The 16,957-nt window shown below is 38.0% G+C and overlaps 2 protein-coding genes across 6 annotated transcripts in view; one reads left to right on the top strand and one right to left on the bottom strand.

Annotated features, from left to right (window-relative positions):
- LOC109538483 (protein sprint) overlaps nt 1–16,957 on the bottom strand; it is a 130,383-nt gene that overhangs the window by 98,058 nt on the left and 15,368 nt on the right. Inside the window, exons 1-2 of one of the 5 annotated variants that reach the window (XM_048670469.1) lie at nt 9,031–9,242; nt 5,322–6,093 (exon numbers count right to left, since the gene is read on the bottom strand). The exons of 2 other annotated variants lie outside the window; for them this stretch is intronic. In XM_048670469.1, the coding sequence (XP_048526426.1) occupies nt 5,322–5,995 (674 nt within the window). In that variant the 5' untranslated portion in view covers nt 5,996–6,093; nt 9,031–9,242. Of the gene's footprint in view, nt 1–5,321; nt 6,094–9,030; nt 9,243–16,957 lie in introns of those variants that run through there. 2 more of the 5 variants (XM_048670471.1, XM_048670477.1) reach the window with 2 other exon arrangements.
- The window catches only part of LOC109538474 (UDP-glucosyltransferase 2), a gene marked incomplete in the record, with an annotated part of 5,206 nt that continues 1,584 nt past the window's right edge, over nt 13,336–16,957 (top strand). The window contains 4 exon segments of the mRNA XM_048670478.1: nt 13,336–13,646; nt 13,698–14,117; nt 16,452–16,656; nt 16,709–16,940. Of these exon segments, the coding sequence (XP_048526435.1) occupies nt 13,456–13,646; nt 13,698–14,117; nt 16,452–16,656; nt 16,709–16,940 (1,048 nt within the window).

Below are 16,957 nucleotides of genomic sequence, written 5' to 3'. Positions count from 1 at the left end.
AACGGGTTACAACGTTCCAGTTTCACCTTGGTAATAGGTTTCAAAATGCGGTTTCAAAAGGAACATGTTACTTTTTAAATTTTTCATTAAAAATGCAGAATGATGATGATCTGAACAACTATGGTTCCTGGAGAACTGGTTTCTGTTTTATGAGACGGTTCCAAAAAAAACCGGTTACATCGGCTAGCTGTAACTACGGCTTCAGGTTACACGTTTGGAACACTGTTATTTTAGCGGTTACGTTAAATACCGACCATCTCTAGAACGGGGAGTTTAAGTAGAATCCGTCATATCGGGTAGGTCAGACAGAAAAAAGCATACTTCATACACACATTACAGAATTTCAATCTTTAATCGTCTGTTTACCTTGAGCCGTTCGAGAAGTAATAATTTTTTTATGACCTGTCACATTTTCCGCAGGAAATTTATTAAATTCTTAAGTACAAGTGTGCAAGCGCAAGCTTAAAGCTGTCAACTTCGATTTATTATATTTTGTAGGCAAGTAACTCCATAAAAAAAAAACAAAACAGAAAACAATTTCTTAAAGCGTGAGCACAAGAATACCTTATGGTGCGTCTAGACCTTGTGGCAAAACACCGACAGAAAATGGATCGTCTGTCGGTGTTTTGAGGAAAGATCAAAGAAACTTTTAAGCTATGCGTTAAATTTACGACGCACTGTACATTAAACTCTTCAGATCTCAAATAATCGAAAACTTATACAATTTCAACGATTTTTGAATGCCTATTAAGCACTCTACAGATGCACACAGTGAGCCCCTAAAACCACAAACTAAGCAATAATCCCAAAAAACAAACATCAAAACTCTTTTTTGGCCTCCCATACCAGTCAGAAGTTTTCATATTTTCTCTGCCGAAAAATTCCCGACACTCCAAACCTAAGCCCTGTTTGTTGACGAAGAAAACCCGTATCCAAACGCGCCAGGGAACCGCATTGTTTCGCAAAAAATATCGCTCTATAAAACATACACCGTGGCTATATTAAATTCTTCAAAGCCCTTTCTAAACGGCGCGAGGTATAAAAGAGATAATATACGTCTTTCTCTGGTTTCTTTATGCGAGTGGCTGCCAAGAAGACTTAGTGGAGTCGTTTTTTTCTCCGTCCCCAGCAGTCTAGATTGCATATTTGGGGGCAATTATTTTTTATGTGCAAGCGCGCCATTTCCGAGTATTAAGCCATCAACGGGGTAAACTTGAATAAAACAACCATTTAATCGTCATCCCTTAAACGTCGTGGTGCGAGGAACAAATGAAGCTCAGCAACAAAGGGCTGTCGATTGGCGAATAAGGTGTAAGGATCATTAGAGGGACTAATGGCGGAAAATCGTCTCAATTTTAGTGCGAGCGACGCTTCAACGTTAAGGAACATCTCTGTTTGCGGAATAAAACATAGTTGGCCGAGTTCTATAAGCAAAAACAGGAGAAAGCAGCAGGTGTTGCTACAAAAGATAAGTGGCGAAAATGGTGCTGATGGACCGTCGTCTTTTTGTTTAACTGGGGAAGTTGGGGGAAGTCCGGAAAAGGCACATGTTTACCAAGCTTCTTTTCGACCAGAGAGTGACTTTAAGTGGAATTTTTCACATAACTAAAGCAAAAATAATACCATGAAGTATTAGTATCCAAAGTGATTCACATGCAACAGCATTGACAGAAAATCGAGAAAACAGTTCACGATGGCACTTGGAAAACCGCTTATTTTTTACAACTTTTCCGCATAAAACAAACATAATGAAGCATGGGCCAACCATATAATCTGGAGTACCGAAGCCTCAGTCATGAACTTGATCTTTTAAGCCAATATGCAAAACACGTCACATAATTCACAGGCCGTTCTACCATTCAAGCAAGCAGTTTTATTAAATGCAGCAATATTTATGATGCCTTCAACGGCCAAAGCCGTTCTGGAAGTTGCCTGTTTTTTCCACATTTTATTTATGACTTTAAACTCCTATGTAGATTAGGCGTTTCTATTGCACCCTCGAGAAGTGAAATAATGTCACGAACTGGTAGAGAAACGTCTAAACGACCCTCCTCCGGTTGTAAAGTTTTGATTGTGTTAACTGGAACAAACACTCGACATCCAGCACTGTCTGTTGTTGACGTTCGGCTAAATTATTTCTGGGATTAGTTTCTTTTTTGCCCTCATTCCCCACGGAGCTGACGCGATCCGGAATTGGGCCGAAAATTACTTTTTATATTACCGAGTTGTATAAATTCGTTATGGATTATGGGCCAAACTTTTCCTCTTTCGCGGCAAACTGTCCCAGGCTCAGCTAATTTTCATAAATGCGACTGACGAAAACGAAAATTGAACGTTAATTGCTGAGAGCACTGGGATTCATACACTTCCAAGTGGCGTTTGCTTTGAAATTAGTGCTTCCATTTAAATTATTACAGTTCAATGTACCCGAGTGATTGTACTAACGTGATTACTTTGTAGATTGAACTCAAACGCCTTGCAGCCAAACCATCTATTAAGAGACCATCCTGCACGTTTACCAGAAATAAGTTTGATTTTCTTTATAGAATGCTCATTGAATATTGTCTTCACCGGGGCCTCTTAAGGGTATTTTTATTTCGGCAAATATATGAGTGCAACAAGGCAGAATAACGCAGCCGTGTGGTAGAACGAGGTCGAAAATTGCCCTAAAGTGGGCGGGACTACGTCTTACTGGCCGCAAATAAATTTTCAGCAATTATAAAGTCACTTGGAATTTCAAACAACCAGCCTTAAGCGGCAAGTAACAAAAACCCTCTGCTGGCTTCTAACAAATTTCGATAAATTTTAAAAACATAGATACTTACTTAGTAAAACCAGACATTAAGAAACTTGTGAAAACAGAACAGGAAACAGAAGAAAACATGTAAAACCCATACAATAAGGACGCAGAACTAAACAGTTGAAATATGTTGGTCATGAATCATTCTAACTAATTCTTCGAATATAGAGGATGTTTTACGACAGTGACCTTTAAGCACTTGAATGCGCATTTCGAAGCCATGCTCTTAGTCTTACAGGCAAGCAAATGCATCTCGATTGCGAATAGATTTGAATCACTTAAAGCCAGGCTCCGTTATGCAGTTGCAAAATGAACAGCTCATTATATCACATTTGCTGCTTCACCAGATCGATGTTGATCATTTGCATAGCCTAGTTTTGCAAACCCATAATTTGTCTATGGCTACTGCAAGTAACCGGGCAATTTTGCCGCATTTCACTTCTTAACATGTGCAGTTGCATTAAATCTGCCCGATTGATAGAAATTTCAAGAATTCCACTACAAGTTAATCACTTAAACAGGGTACATGGAAGGTATTTTGCAATCTTTTGGTTGTTTATTCAAAGACGCAGAATTAAGATTTTATCTACTATAAGTAGAGTACGTTCCAAAGATTCATTCACTTCAAACTTTTTCTTGGTCCAACGGCCAAAAGTACGTTTGTTCATTCTCATATTCTGACCAAATGAATCATACTTTAGGTACAATATGAGAACGCGAAAGAACAACACCATGTTTCGAAAAGGTTCGTGTTTCTACTAAGAATTCGTTCATGAAACTCTGAAAATTGAAACATATTTTGGAATCGGCATGTTGTGCTGTGCATGAAAAAAATCAAGAAAAAACGGAACCGGAGTCCGAAAGCTTTGGACGCAGAAGCTTTTTCTGAGGACCACAAATAGCCGATCCCCAATATTTTTCACTTTCCAAAGATTGAGATGTTGATGAATTGATAAAACCAAATAAAACCTGAATACGCAAAATGAATAAAGCAACGTAGATATTCAGAATCCCACCTTTCGTGAATAATCGCACGATAGAAAAACGCTGAAGATGACACAGACCAGTATCGCAATGTCGGCTGCATAAAGCGAATGTTTGACGATAAATCCTTTGTGAATCATTCACTGATTAAAACATCAATCGCGCAAAATGAGTTCAGATTGACACAGTTTTTGTTGTATTTAACGCAACGAAAATCTTGGTCTTTGTAACACAACTTTTCTTCTTTAACTTGTTGATTTTATTTCTTATGCGAGTGTTGGCAGTTTCTGTGAATTTTTCCAAGTGTTGATTTCAATTTTGGGTGATCGAGTCGTTTGAGCTCTTCCGACTTTTTTGTTTTTTCTTGTTATTCTTTAAAGACGTTTAAATTAAGCGGTTCCAGTGAAAAAAATTCCTGGATGGTGCATAAATTAAACCAAAAAAGACTCACAAACACCCTCTGAATTTCGAGCGGTTTTGCCAAACTGCGCAAAATGTTCAAGGCGCAATGGTTTCCTTGAATATCTAGCGTTTAGATTCATTCAATTTGAGGCGGTTTAGACTATTTAGGTCTTTTCAGGTTATAAATTTTTGCTATTTGTGTATTTTTTTAGTTTCATTGACAAAATCACTTCAACTATGTTAACACAAACAAACTAACTCAAAATGAACCGAAAATACGTGGCAGCACCGCAGAGTTCCCGAAAGAGACAAATAATCGGCCATCTGACTATCGACGCGCTAAATAACCTCAATCAATAGGCGACGCTAGAAAAGATGCCCAAACTTTTGTAGAAAACACAATCATTATGCATCTTAGCGACAATTTTGCATGAAGTGTTATGAATAATTGTTCGCACCAAATCGCAGCGGACAATCTCAAAAGTTTGAATTCAGTCTAGTAAGACTTCCGCATGTTTTTCTTCATCATTTGACTGAAGGTTTACCATTGCGAAATTAACATCCTTTAACCTCACAGTTAAGTCCAAGAACTGCACAATTGAGACAAATTAATAAGGAAACTGAAGATAAAAATATAGTAAGAATCAAATAAAAGAAAAAATAGGAATAGCAGAAACCGAGCTAGAACAATAATATCTGATTCAACAATAATTAATCCTTTCAAATCAAAAAGGTTCCAAGCAATCTCGGACATGAATAAATTTCAATATGGCGTCTGAAATAATGACGTCACTGACAAAAGCTTGGGACAGTTTAGAATTGCTAAATATAATGCAGTCACAGAAAGCCATTCATAGATGCATGCCCGGCTATTCAATAACTGCATTAAAATAGCCCATGTTGTCAGTATACGAATAGCAGAAAAATGCCAGAAAATACTTTTTTCTCAGAAATGTAGCTTCTGACAACACTGCTAACATAACCTACTACTGATACTCAAACTAGCTACTGATGTGACACAAAAGTCAACTTTCAAACGCACGTCAACGTAGAAATGTCATGAGAGACTATCAAACTGACACCTGTCATACCTGCCAATAAAGAAATTGCAAAAATTTCCGGCAAAACCGCCTACCTTTTGAAGGTGGCTGACGAACCATAAATGCTTCTACTTCTACGCTCCTGCTGTTTTCCACTGCTGCCGTCCAAAGCGGAGTTGGCAAGAGTCAAAAATTCACTATCCAACGCACTAACCGGCACCTCAAACTTATTAAACGGCGTAATTTCCTTATTGAACGCGTCCAAAATTTGTTTAGCTTCCACGTCCGGTGTTATTGGATCTCTGGGTTCGTGCTGGGGAGTTTTCCCCGTCGAAACCGGTGAATTTCGGGAGGGTTTTTGCGCAAGAGCCCAACAGGCTCCAAATGGTCTGGGAGGAACCTTGGGCGGTACTGCTGGCGTGAACTTCGCCGGTTCCTTTGCAGAACCGAGAACAGCCTGACTAGATCTCGGACTGGGTCTTTGGTAGTCCTGCGCTGGGATGTTTCGACTGATTCGCTTATCGGCATCATCCTGTCTTCTGGTCAATCGAGCCCTTGGAATGAACTGCGGGATTTCAACGGGCGTGGAGGCGCTCAGATCGTAGCTGGTGCGACTCACAGTCTGACTGTCGATGATCAGCCTCAGATTTACCTCAAAATTGCTAGCGTTCCTTCTAGGAATCAGAGGGCTGTTGGAGGGCCGGTCCAGGTTGCTGAAGAAGCTGAGCGCATTTTTAAAACTGGAGGGACTCGGAGGAATATCGCCCATTTCAATTATTCAGTGGTGCGGGTAACGGCACGCGTGAAACTCGGCGGTAAATTGCGATCGCAGTTGCAGTAGAAGCTTTGTTTATGTTACTTGTTTACCTGCAACAGAAAATATTTCTATTAAAGAAAGCTGGTTGTTCGTTTATCGATGTGGTTTTTAAGCGCAGATTTGCTGGTGTGCGTTCAAGATGGTAAATTCACAGCTTTCTTCAGCCTTTTACGAAACGGAATCGAATAGGATTCGGCGCTTTAAACGATCCAGAACTTTCAGTTTTCCAAGGTCAATCCGATCCTGAAAGGGTTTATATAGCCAGAAATATTTACGCAAAATTGTCCCTAATGTGAATTCGGCACCGAGAAATTGCCAATTCTTTTGGACGGAGTGGAATGTCTGTTTCACGGGCAAAGAAACATTCAATAGAGAATATGTGAATTCAAATTGATAAAATTAGGGAAAACGCTCTTAGTTGCAACTACTCCTTCATGAATTTCATTTTGATGTGACGGACCATCAAAGTGATTAAACGTAGAAAATTGTATGAAAATTACTGGCTTATGGCTTCAAAATGTCTTTGAAAGCGGAAATAAGTAGCTCTCTATTATCCTCCAAATCCTCACATTTATAGCCAAAAATGTAGCGAATAAAATTCTTAGGTGGTGCTTCGCCGCAATACTAACCTTGAATAGAAACCCAATTATATCTCAATTTATTAAAATGCATGTAGAAAGTTGTAACAATTACACGCTTTAATCGGCTGGTGATTAAGACTCCAACATGCGCCAGCGCCCCGATTGCCTGTTGCGTTGAAGAAAGTGAGAGTGAAAACGCCAAAAGCCCCAACAAATCAATGATCAAATGCAGGCGAGAATAGTCTACTAAAACCGATAAAAGTGCTTGTTTCACACCAAAATATGAACCAGTTCCAGCCTCCACTCGTGACTAATACTCACTTCTCCTACTTCTAGGGAAAACACCGCAATGACAATGTTTGAAACCAATTGAAAACACTCGAGAGCGACACTTTTGGTTTCGATTCAAACCGGTCTTGACCGATGCACTTTACGAAAATTATTCGACGAAACGGCTGACCGCAACTTGCCGAGAGTCCACATAAACTGAACCCTAACAGGATTTAAATGATTCACTTAACGACGATAGTTTGAACATTATCATTATCAATTACTTAGATGTGTCTTGGCACGCACCACCACCTAGAATGAGCACGATTTTACTCAAACACTGTCTCTTTTTTTTCCTTCAGATTTCAATTATGCCCATGTTATCGCTTTCATGATAATAGACGACACGCCATTAACGCATCCACATTGTTGCGCTTTCATAACTTTGAAATGCTTCATTGACTCAATCGGGTTTAAACGATAAAATGTACAAACAAAACAAACAGTCATTGTTCGTTAAGTGCGTGTGACAATGTTGGTAGTTTATATGCGCCAGTCCAAGCAGAGACGAATTTCCAAATTGTTAATCAGCTTTTCTAGGGAAACCACTTGCAACAAACAACTTTTTTTGGAAAAATCAGGCAAAAAAAGCTGTGAAATAGTCAATTTTGCTGGCCCAGATTGGAACTTTCAATTTTATGAATCATTTTCTAGAATATTATAGAGAATAGTATAAATGAGGGGCTGAAAAAGGCGATTGCGAGTTCTTTCGAACGAGGAGCCACAGAAAAACCAAGTTAAAAGAAGAGGAAGTCTTCGAAAGAAGTCATTCACTTTGAAACATTTCAGTATGATTTCCTGGTATTTCCGGATTCACAGCAAACATGCGATTTTAATTAGAAACTGTGGTTTAACAATGTTAAACACAAAACCGTTATGAAATTAAGGATACCTACAACACGCTGTAATTTTCATCCTTATTTTTAAACAAACAGCAGTTAAACCGCATTTTTGACAAGTCTGACAACATCTGGTTATATGCCAATTATTTGTAGGACATGCTGTATATGTAATATGTGATGGAGTGGAAGATAAATAACCTGTAAATAGTTTAGGGGCAGTTTCGCCAGTAAAACCATTTATTTTATTGCGTGTTAAGTGATACTTATTCAATAGGCTCGGTAGAAGAGAATGGAAAATTCATAAGCAGATGTTTTGCGAAGACAAATATTATTCTTGGTTTTTGCACCAAAACCCATGACGAGCTTCATAAAAAACGATTTTACTAATATATGTCCATCTCAATCCACATAGTTTGATCATGTAATACAAGTAATTTTCTTATGTATTTTATGTAGATTTTAGTAGAACGTGCCTGTTTTGCGTCCACAAGTTACCGCGGAAAAATGCCAACGCAAAAAGAAAGTTTCAAATTTATTAGTTTTCAGATGAAAAATTATGTCTTGTAGTCGGTTTTTAGGTTTAACTAGTTTTAGAAAAATGTTGTAGATACTAGTGAACTTCTAAGATTAGCTTAATTTCTAAACGGAATTTTAATAAAGATAAGGAATTTATTATATATTTAATAATAGAAAAAGTTTTGATTGATTGTCAAGCGCAAATGCTTATTTATAATTGCCTGCCATTCGATGCAATAAATTAGTCGTTCGACAAGTGTATAAAACCCGGTTTTGTCACATTTATTTAACTTTTCGGAAATCCTAAATATTGTCATAAAAATGCCAAAATGTGGGTCACCAGACTTTGGAAATGTTTATTATAAAGTAGCCTTGACAAGTGAGCTTTTAATCATTGGATTATTGAATTTCAAGTACACATTTCCCTATGAAGACTGTCTTATTTATTCGCAATTAATAGTTTGTTCATAGACTTGAAGATAAACTATGTGCGCACATCTTCAATTGTATAATCGATTACGAATTTTCTGTTCATCCAATTCCTGGAGAATCACAGATTGAAACTTGATTGCAAAGCCAAGGCTGGAAAATCCCAGATATTAAACGATCAGGTACATTGAAGCCAATAAAATTGAGCTGCTAAACCGACTAAAAACTGAAAAATATTAACAGTTTTTCTCCTATAAAGAATCGTTGCAGGATTCCAAAACACATTTACCTATAAAACACAGCAACCGCTTTAGGTCCGAATAAATCCAACTTTGTCATCATGCTTGCAATTCGAACATTTAAAATTCACTCACTCAATGACCACTCAGCGTTCAAGAACCATTTAAGGCCATTGTCGAAAGGTACCCGGCGAATTAATAAACGTAAACCGACCGACTGGACCTTGATTGCTTTCAGATGTGTGTGATTGTTTATTATCGGCAAAAGTTTAGAAGAGGAGAGAACACTTGGAAGAAACCGAGACGACAATAGTGTGGCAGTAGATGCGATAAGAGGACCGCAAACTTGCGATAAGAAACAATTTCATGCAAATTCTTTCAGTTCTCACGATACGAGTGTGAATTGAAAAGTGATCAGATTTTATTTGGCCAGTTATTATTTTTAACCATCATTTAAAACACTGAAACATTTAGAAAAATCAGGCATCTTTTTCAACAGGCCTGGTAACAATGCGAATGAATTGGGGGCGTGCGTCGCTGTGAGCAGGAGCGAGTGAACCTTAGCGATTGCCATGGAAACCAATCAGTCCTTGTCCAGCGGAGCCGATATACGAGGGTCAGTGGCAAGTTTGTGGAAAAAACTTTCTTACTTAGACAAAGTCGAATTTTTGCATGTTGTAGAAATTGAACAGTGCTGGTATATGAGTAAATATTAATACCAAGACAGTGTCTGATAAGACAAGGCGATAACTCAAGTTATTTGTTCTCGATCACTTGAATGATGAATTTTGTCTCACTTGGATGGCAATGTACAGAGTGGCAGTGGTAAAACCGGGGAAATTAAAAAAATTGTTGATTTTGAACACTGCGATAATTTTTAAATCATATCTACTGCAGTTGATTCCTTCAAAGTGTCAACCCACTATCACTTTTCAAACACTTACTAAAACTCTGCACATTTCTTTGCCGCCTGCAACCAGGTCATAACAATTCTCCATTTTTCTCACAGATCGATAAAGCCAATTGGCTCACTTAACTCACACAGTTAGACACAACAGAACGCGTTGAGACATGCTAGAATGCGAAACAATCTCAGCAGTGACTTAGATCGACTTGCTCAGCAGGCATTAAAACGGAAGTCGCGGAAAGACTAATCCTGCAGCATGAAAAATGGTGATTTAATAACCGCAATGCATACCTGACCAATCAACCGGTCATTGTCACTTCCGCATTTTTAATCCGCTAGTTGATTCGATTTCGATATGATTGTATGGTGTGGTAACTGATCGACTAGCACCGATTCGATTTTATCAACATTTCGATGAATTGGATTCTGAGCAATGAAACTGTGGACTTTTAAACAGTTTAACTGTTTAATTCTTTCTATGTTTTGCTAAGATTCTATTTTGCCAAAAAATTCCTTCAGATGCTTTAGTTTTCCAGGAATTTTTTCGGCATGCATATTTATTTTTAATCGTTACCTCTCATTGACTTTAGCAGTACAGCAATGAAAGAAAGTTCTGTGCTCAGTTCCTTGAAACGTCTCCATATTTAAAAAATTGAGTCTATCGGATGGGTTTGATTTTGCAAATTTGCCTTGAAACTTTGTGGTCCACCCTGATAAACTTTTCCTATTTCCTTGAACCACCCTGTAGAATTCATTAATTTAATTTGAACCGTTAAAAATCCAAAGTGCTTAGAACAATCTACAAAAATCGATGGAATATTGAACAGATAATTTATGATATGAGTTATTCTAATAAAGCTCGCCTATTTACACGACAGTCTAAAGATAACTGAAAATTTAGTGTGTAAGCTTCCGAAGGCGAGTTAAGTGGCTTTTAGGAAACATGCATTTTTAAAGCAACCCCTTCGCTTAAGCCTTAGTGCGAAATTAATAATTCCACCAGAAATTTTGCAAGGATTCCAAGTACAGTAAAAACACGCAAAGCCGCCCTAAATTTCCCGAATAGTTTGAGGCATTTGCAGGTCCGCAGGAAAAATTCCATGGATTTAAGTCGACGTCTGGTTAAAATGTGGCAAATGTCCTTTGCAGCAGTTCCTCATGCTTATGCAAATAAGACTTCGCGCAATCCCTACAATATAACAGTAATGGCTGAAGACGCTGTCCTGAAGACTCGAGTCGACCGTTAGGCCTGGCTTGGACGTCGTTTTCGATGATTTATTTATTCGATCGATTTCCGGCTTTACGATAGAAGGGACTATTTGAGAAATCGGGGCACAATTTCCTGATTTCGATTTTACTATAGTGACCAGAATGGCTCAATTTCGTTATGAATTTGAAATACATTTGCCCGAGCTGGAGCGATCGTCTGGAAGTTTGTTAGATCCGTCAGCTCACTTTTGAAAATTTGATTAAAATCAGGCCATTTGCTTTTAGTAAGAGCATTTGTAGTTGACAAATTGGTATTTGGACCAACACTTTTGCTTGCTGTTTCTCCTGGTAAAGTGAGCAAAGAACATTTTGCAGCTGCGAGTTCAACAGCGTTTGAAATTTCCGCTATTCGCGCAATTTGCGGCATCAAAATTACCCGAACCGACTGATGAAAGTGCACTGACTAAATATGCGTGCACGCATTTCCGGTTTGTGATATCACTATGTCTATGAATCCGGTTCAAAAATGACAAAATGTTCTGTAAAAGAGTCTTCTGCTGGCAAATGCAAAACAATCGGCAAAGTCCCGACGGTTTTAACCGCTTATCCAATAGCATATTTATTTATTCATTTACCGATGGTCTAAACCATCTCAACGTTCATAGACGAGGAAGGAAAAATGGCTTTAAAGGGCGCATCTTAAGAAGCTTCGATTGTCAAAGCTGCAGACAATGCCGGTAAAATGACTGAGACAGGATTTCTGCAGGCTTTATATTCTTATCCCATTCCGAGCATAAAAGGGCAGCAGTGAATGAAAATCGGGGGGGTGGATTTAAGCAGTCGGTTTTCCATTGTGCCGGACAAAATAATATGCACCAATCTGCAGCGAGTAATGGAAAAACTGCGCTTTGAGCGTTCAGACTGATTCAAATGGGCATTTTTCGCTTAATTATTTCGCTTGTTTGTTTTCGGTTTTCAATCTATTCACGCACATCCCTTTGACATGGATCCCGCCATTAATTTCTGAGAAACAAATTGAATCCCATCCATTTTTTTTCCTTCCGACTTTTGCCGCCCCCCTGTCACAAGCAGCAAACTTGTGCCCTTCAGATGCTTTGGTGGCCTTCCGCTTTCTTTGCGAAACTTTCAAGACCATTCCCGATTTTATTTATTACTCCATCCACCACTGAAACGTTGGCATAAGTTGGCAAAGTTCATCAGTTTAGCCCATTAAGCACCTACATGGGACCACTTTTTTGACTTTCCTAACTAAAGCATTCAAATCGCTTTATTAATTTAAATCGATCCAGATCTAGACTGTTCGTCTAGGTGCTTAACGGGGTTAGCTTATGACAGTTGGGAATTTATTAAATTGAAAGTCATGGACAGAAGCAAAAGAGTGGAAATTCAGATCAGTAAACTCAATCTAAGACAAACAGTAGCTCAACTTGATTATTATTTAAAACTCTATTTTTGTGAAGAGTGCCGGAATTTACGAGAGTTGCAGTCAACGGCCTTTCTGAGGTCAAGCAAAATTTGTTGGCTCGTTTTTTCAAATGTAGCAAAATCAAACCGAGTTGAGGAAGGAAGATAAATTGGCCCACCTTTACTATCCCTTCTCATATTGTACGTCGCAAACAGAAAAGATCTTCTGAGTCAGATCAACCACTTAATCCATTTAAAACGCATTATTGAAAGTGAAACCCCAATAAATAGACAGAGCTCGAATTATCATAATTTATCTTTATGTGTTGAATCATGCAATTAACGATAATTACTTTAAATAAAGTAACCGCCATTAGAACCATTTCAAGCAGCGTGGGCTTAGCGAACTGTTTACATTCATTGGGCTAAAACTATTGCGACCGAAAGAGAAAATGATAAGAATGTAATCATTATCAATTTATAATAAAACAGCTTGGGTGGTCCTCTGGAGAATTATCGTTTTCTTAACGTAGGATTTTCAAATGAACGTAGAATATGTTTAACAGCGATAATACAAATGTTCCAGATGAACCTCAACCTAGCATAAAACTATGTTTCATTTGCATCAATCAGAAAAAAACTGAGAATTTCGTTTAAATAAGCCTAAGCACTTGCAACAAATTTATATGATAAACTTCACTCCAAAACTTGGTTACTTTCGTCCCATTTGATCCATAATTGCCACAAAATTGACATAAAATGCCCACTCCAATGGCAATTAAACTCGAATAGATTATATGTATGTATAAACCAAGCTCGGGCACAAAACCAAGCATTACCAAATATCTAATCATTGGCCATTATCAAGCACGCATCATTATTAATGATTCTGTGTTCTGTACGTCCAACCAGCCAAAGCAGTAGTTATTGAACAATGTTGCTACGAGGTTTGCCGCTTATCCTGATTACATTGGAGTTATGTGGGGCCGCAAATATCCTGGCAATGTTTCCGCTTCCCGGTTTAAGTCACTTTGTGATGTTCCGAGCGCTCCTAAAGGAGCTGGCCCAACGTGGACATAATGTGGATGTGTTCAGTCACTTTCCATTGGAAAAACCTATCAAAGGGTAAGTTTGGCGACATCAAATAAACAATGGAGACCGATTGGGAAATTGCAGCTACCACGACATTGACCTGAGAGGATCGTCCCCATTACTGACCAACAACATGACCTTCGACGTGCTCAGAGACGAAAAAGGCGTGGAATTCGCAAAACTAATGAGCAACGAAGCTGGTTTCAAAATATGTGAGGACAGCTTTAAAGCCACTCAATTGAAGCAACTGAAAACCAGCCGGAAAAAGTACGACCTGCTGTTGACGGAACTGTTCGGCTCGGACTGCATGTTGGGATGGGCGTGGCACTTTAAAGTGCCAACTATTGTCATGACTTCCAGTGCCAACCTGCCATGGGCAGCGGATCGATTTGGCCTTCCAGACAATCCCTCTTATATTCCCACCTACTTTATGGGATCGGTTTCCAAACAGGACTTTTTTGGACGCATGATGAACACCTGGACGTTGATTCGTTCCAAAATGCTGTAAGTAGCCAACCAGGTCCAATATTTTTTAATTTAGTGCTCGACTTTGAGGTGTTTTTTTGCATTTTTTTTTTATTATACATATATTACATTTTTAATTCTACTCCAAATACCTATACCTAAGTCTAACTGTTTTTGAGATATTTGAAATTTTATGTGAAAAATTACAGTGGCAACCACTCGAATAATTATTCATTTTTCCTATAAGGGAATTTGTCATACTTAATTTGAGTCGCATTTATTGTTGAAAAGGACTTACTTTAATGGAATTTCGAAAACATTTTGAAAACTATTGATGCAAAGTGTTAAAAAGTAAGTTTCAAAACACAGTTGAGAAAACCGCCCAAAATCAATTTTTTCAAATGGAAACTCCCATTTTTGATAATTTTGTCAGATTCAGTTTTAAAAATAAGCGTAAGTTTGTGTAACGATGTCTATTCCAAAAGTGTTTAGTTTTCGAAATATTGCCAATTTAATGTTTACAAATGGCTATTTTGCAGCACCTTCTTTTAAATCCTGTCACTCTTAGTTGCCATGACGAAAGTGGTCATTTTTAATACAATCAAATGCCAAAGGAATGCTGACATCTGTCAGTTACCTTATGAAATTAATTAATAATCATGCCCGGGCGCTTAAATTATACAAACGAAGATTACTTAAACTTATTTATTATTTATGGAGAACGTGATAAAGTTATATCAAGAACCGTTTATGTATCATTAATTATTATTATATCAATCACTGATATTAAGACGTATTCAAAATTCTTGAAATGTTCTATAATTTGTTTAACAGCACAGCAAGAAGGCTTCTGTTTTTGTGGATATCGAATGGCAAATGTGTCACATGTTCTTGATACAGCTTTATCACATTCTTCATAAATAATAAATAAGATTAAATAATCTTCGTTTGTATAATTGAAGCGCCCTGGCATGATTATTAATAATTTTCAAAAGATATCTGACAGCTGCCAGCATTCCTTTGGCACTTGATTGCATTAAAAATGGCCACTTTCGTCATGACAACTAAGAGTGACAGGATTTAAAAGAAGATGCTGCAAAACCGCCATATGTAAACATTAAATTGGCAATATTTCGAAAACTAAACACTTTTGGAATAGACATCGTTACACAAACTTACACTTATTTTTAATACTGAATGTGACAAAATTATCAAAAATGGGAGTTTCCATTTGAAAAAATTGATTTTGACAGTTTTTTCAACTGGATTTTGAAAGTTACTTTTTTTTAACACTTTGTATTAATAGTTTTCAAAATGTTTTCGAAATTCCATTAAAGTACGTCCTTTGCAACAATAAACGCGACTCAAATTAAGTATGACAAATTCCCTTATAGGAAAAATGAATAATTATTCGAGTGGCTGCAACTGTCATTTTTTACATAAAATTCCAAATGTTTCAAAAACGGTTAGACTTGGCTACAGGATATTGTATATGAAATATATTTAGAATTTGGAGTAGAATTCAAAAATGTAATAATATATAGGGTGTTCCATTTAAAATAAGCAAGTTGTTACCTACTTCCGGTATAACCGGAAGTTTAGCCATTTTGAAAATATTTTAGACCGCTTGCCCCCAATGACTTTGACACACTGTCCAATTTTCAAATTTCTCCTAATTATAATTTGTCGGATATCGATCGCGCCGGTTCCGGTGGGACACCCTGTATAAGATATTTTAAGACAGAGAACGTTAGATAACGACAAGTAGCTCTCGCAGTTCTCTCTCGCACGCACAGAGCCGCCCGCAAGTTCATTCTGGTGCCATTTGGCCGATCGTCAATTATAATAGTGTGCAGACTGTGGTCGGTTCGTGTAAATATAACAGTGTGTAGTCCGTGCGCCGGAATCTTTTAGATGCGTTTTAGTGCGCATCCAAAGGTGTGCACCTTTTTTCGTTTTAAACTTCTTTCACATCTTGTTAACGAGACACAGAGACACTGTTATTTTGTCAGTTCAACGTTGCTTTTATGCAAATAAATTTTTAATTTGCGACTTTCTGACTTTCTTCACAATTTATTCCATGTTTGCTTGATCGCTTTCCAAACAGATATATTTCTGAATGATTCCAGATTGGTTCAATTCCTCCAATAATTTTTTTGACATTAATTTCAAACCAGATCTAAACACTAGCGGTAAAGCATAAATCTCTTGAAATAAAATTCTGCTGATTGCCGATTCCGCGCCTAAATCTGCGCTTTCGAAACACCTGGATAATTCACCATAACTCTCACACCAAATGAGCAAACGATCAAGAGCCACTTTTAGGAGTTCCTTAAAATGCCTTGGGTTTCGTTAAAATTCGTTCATCTTCAGGTACAGACTGCATAGCACCATACCTTCAAACAAGCTGGCCAAAGAATTCTTCGGTCCCGAAATGCCCGATTTGGATGTTCTTGCTTACAACACCAGCTTGCAGCTGGTTAACAGTCATTTTAGTGTGAATAATGCCAGACCTCTAGTGCCAAATGTTGTGGAAGTTGGTGGGCTGCACGTAGGCGAACCACGCCCCTTGAGCAAGGTTGTCCGCAAAAAACCGTCCGTCTTTAAATTATTTCAGCGTCTTTTTATAGCACTTTGATGATGTTCTGGCTGCAGATAAACGCGGCGTCATCTGCTTCACCATGGGTTCTGTAGTTGTCATAGAATCATTGCCCAGAGGAAAATTGGAGGCCCTCCTCAATGCCTTGGCCGAGCTTCCTTACACGGTAATAATGAAGGCAAATGTGCAGAAATTTCCCAAAGACATCGCGGCCCCCAAAAACATTGTCTTTGAACCGTGGATCCCTCAGCTGGACATTTTGTGTAAGCCACCACACCTA

The sequence above is a fragment of the Dendroctonus ponderosae genome, unplaced genomic scaffold (assembly GCF_020466585.1).
Source record: "Dendroctonus ponderosae isolate FM_Combo_2020 unplaced genomic scaffold, Dpon_F_20191213v2 Dpon_F_20191213_1, whole genome shotgun sequence".
Classification (NCBI taxonomy): Eukaryota; Metazoa; Arthropoda; class Insecta; order Coleoptera; family Curculionidae; genus Dendroctonus; species Dendroctonus ponderosae.
This window is presented reverse-complemented; position numbering and strand designations above follow the sequence as displayed.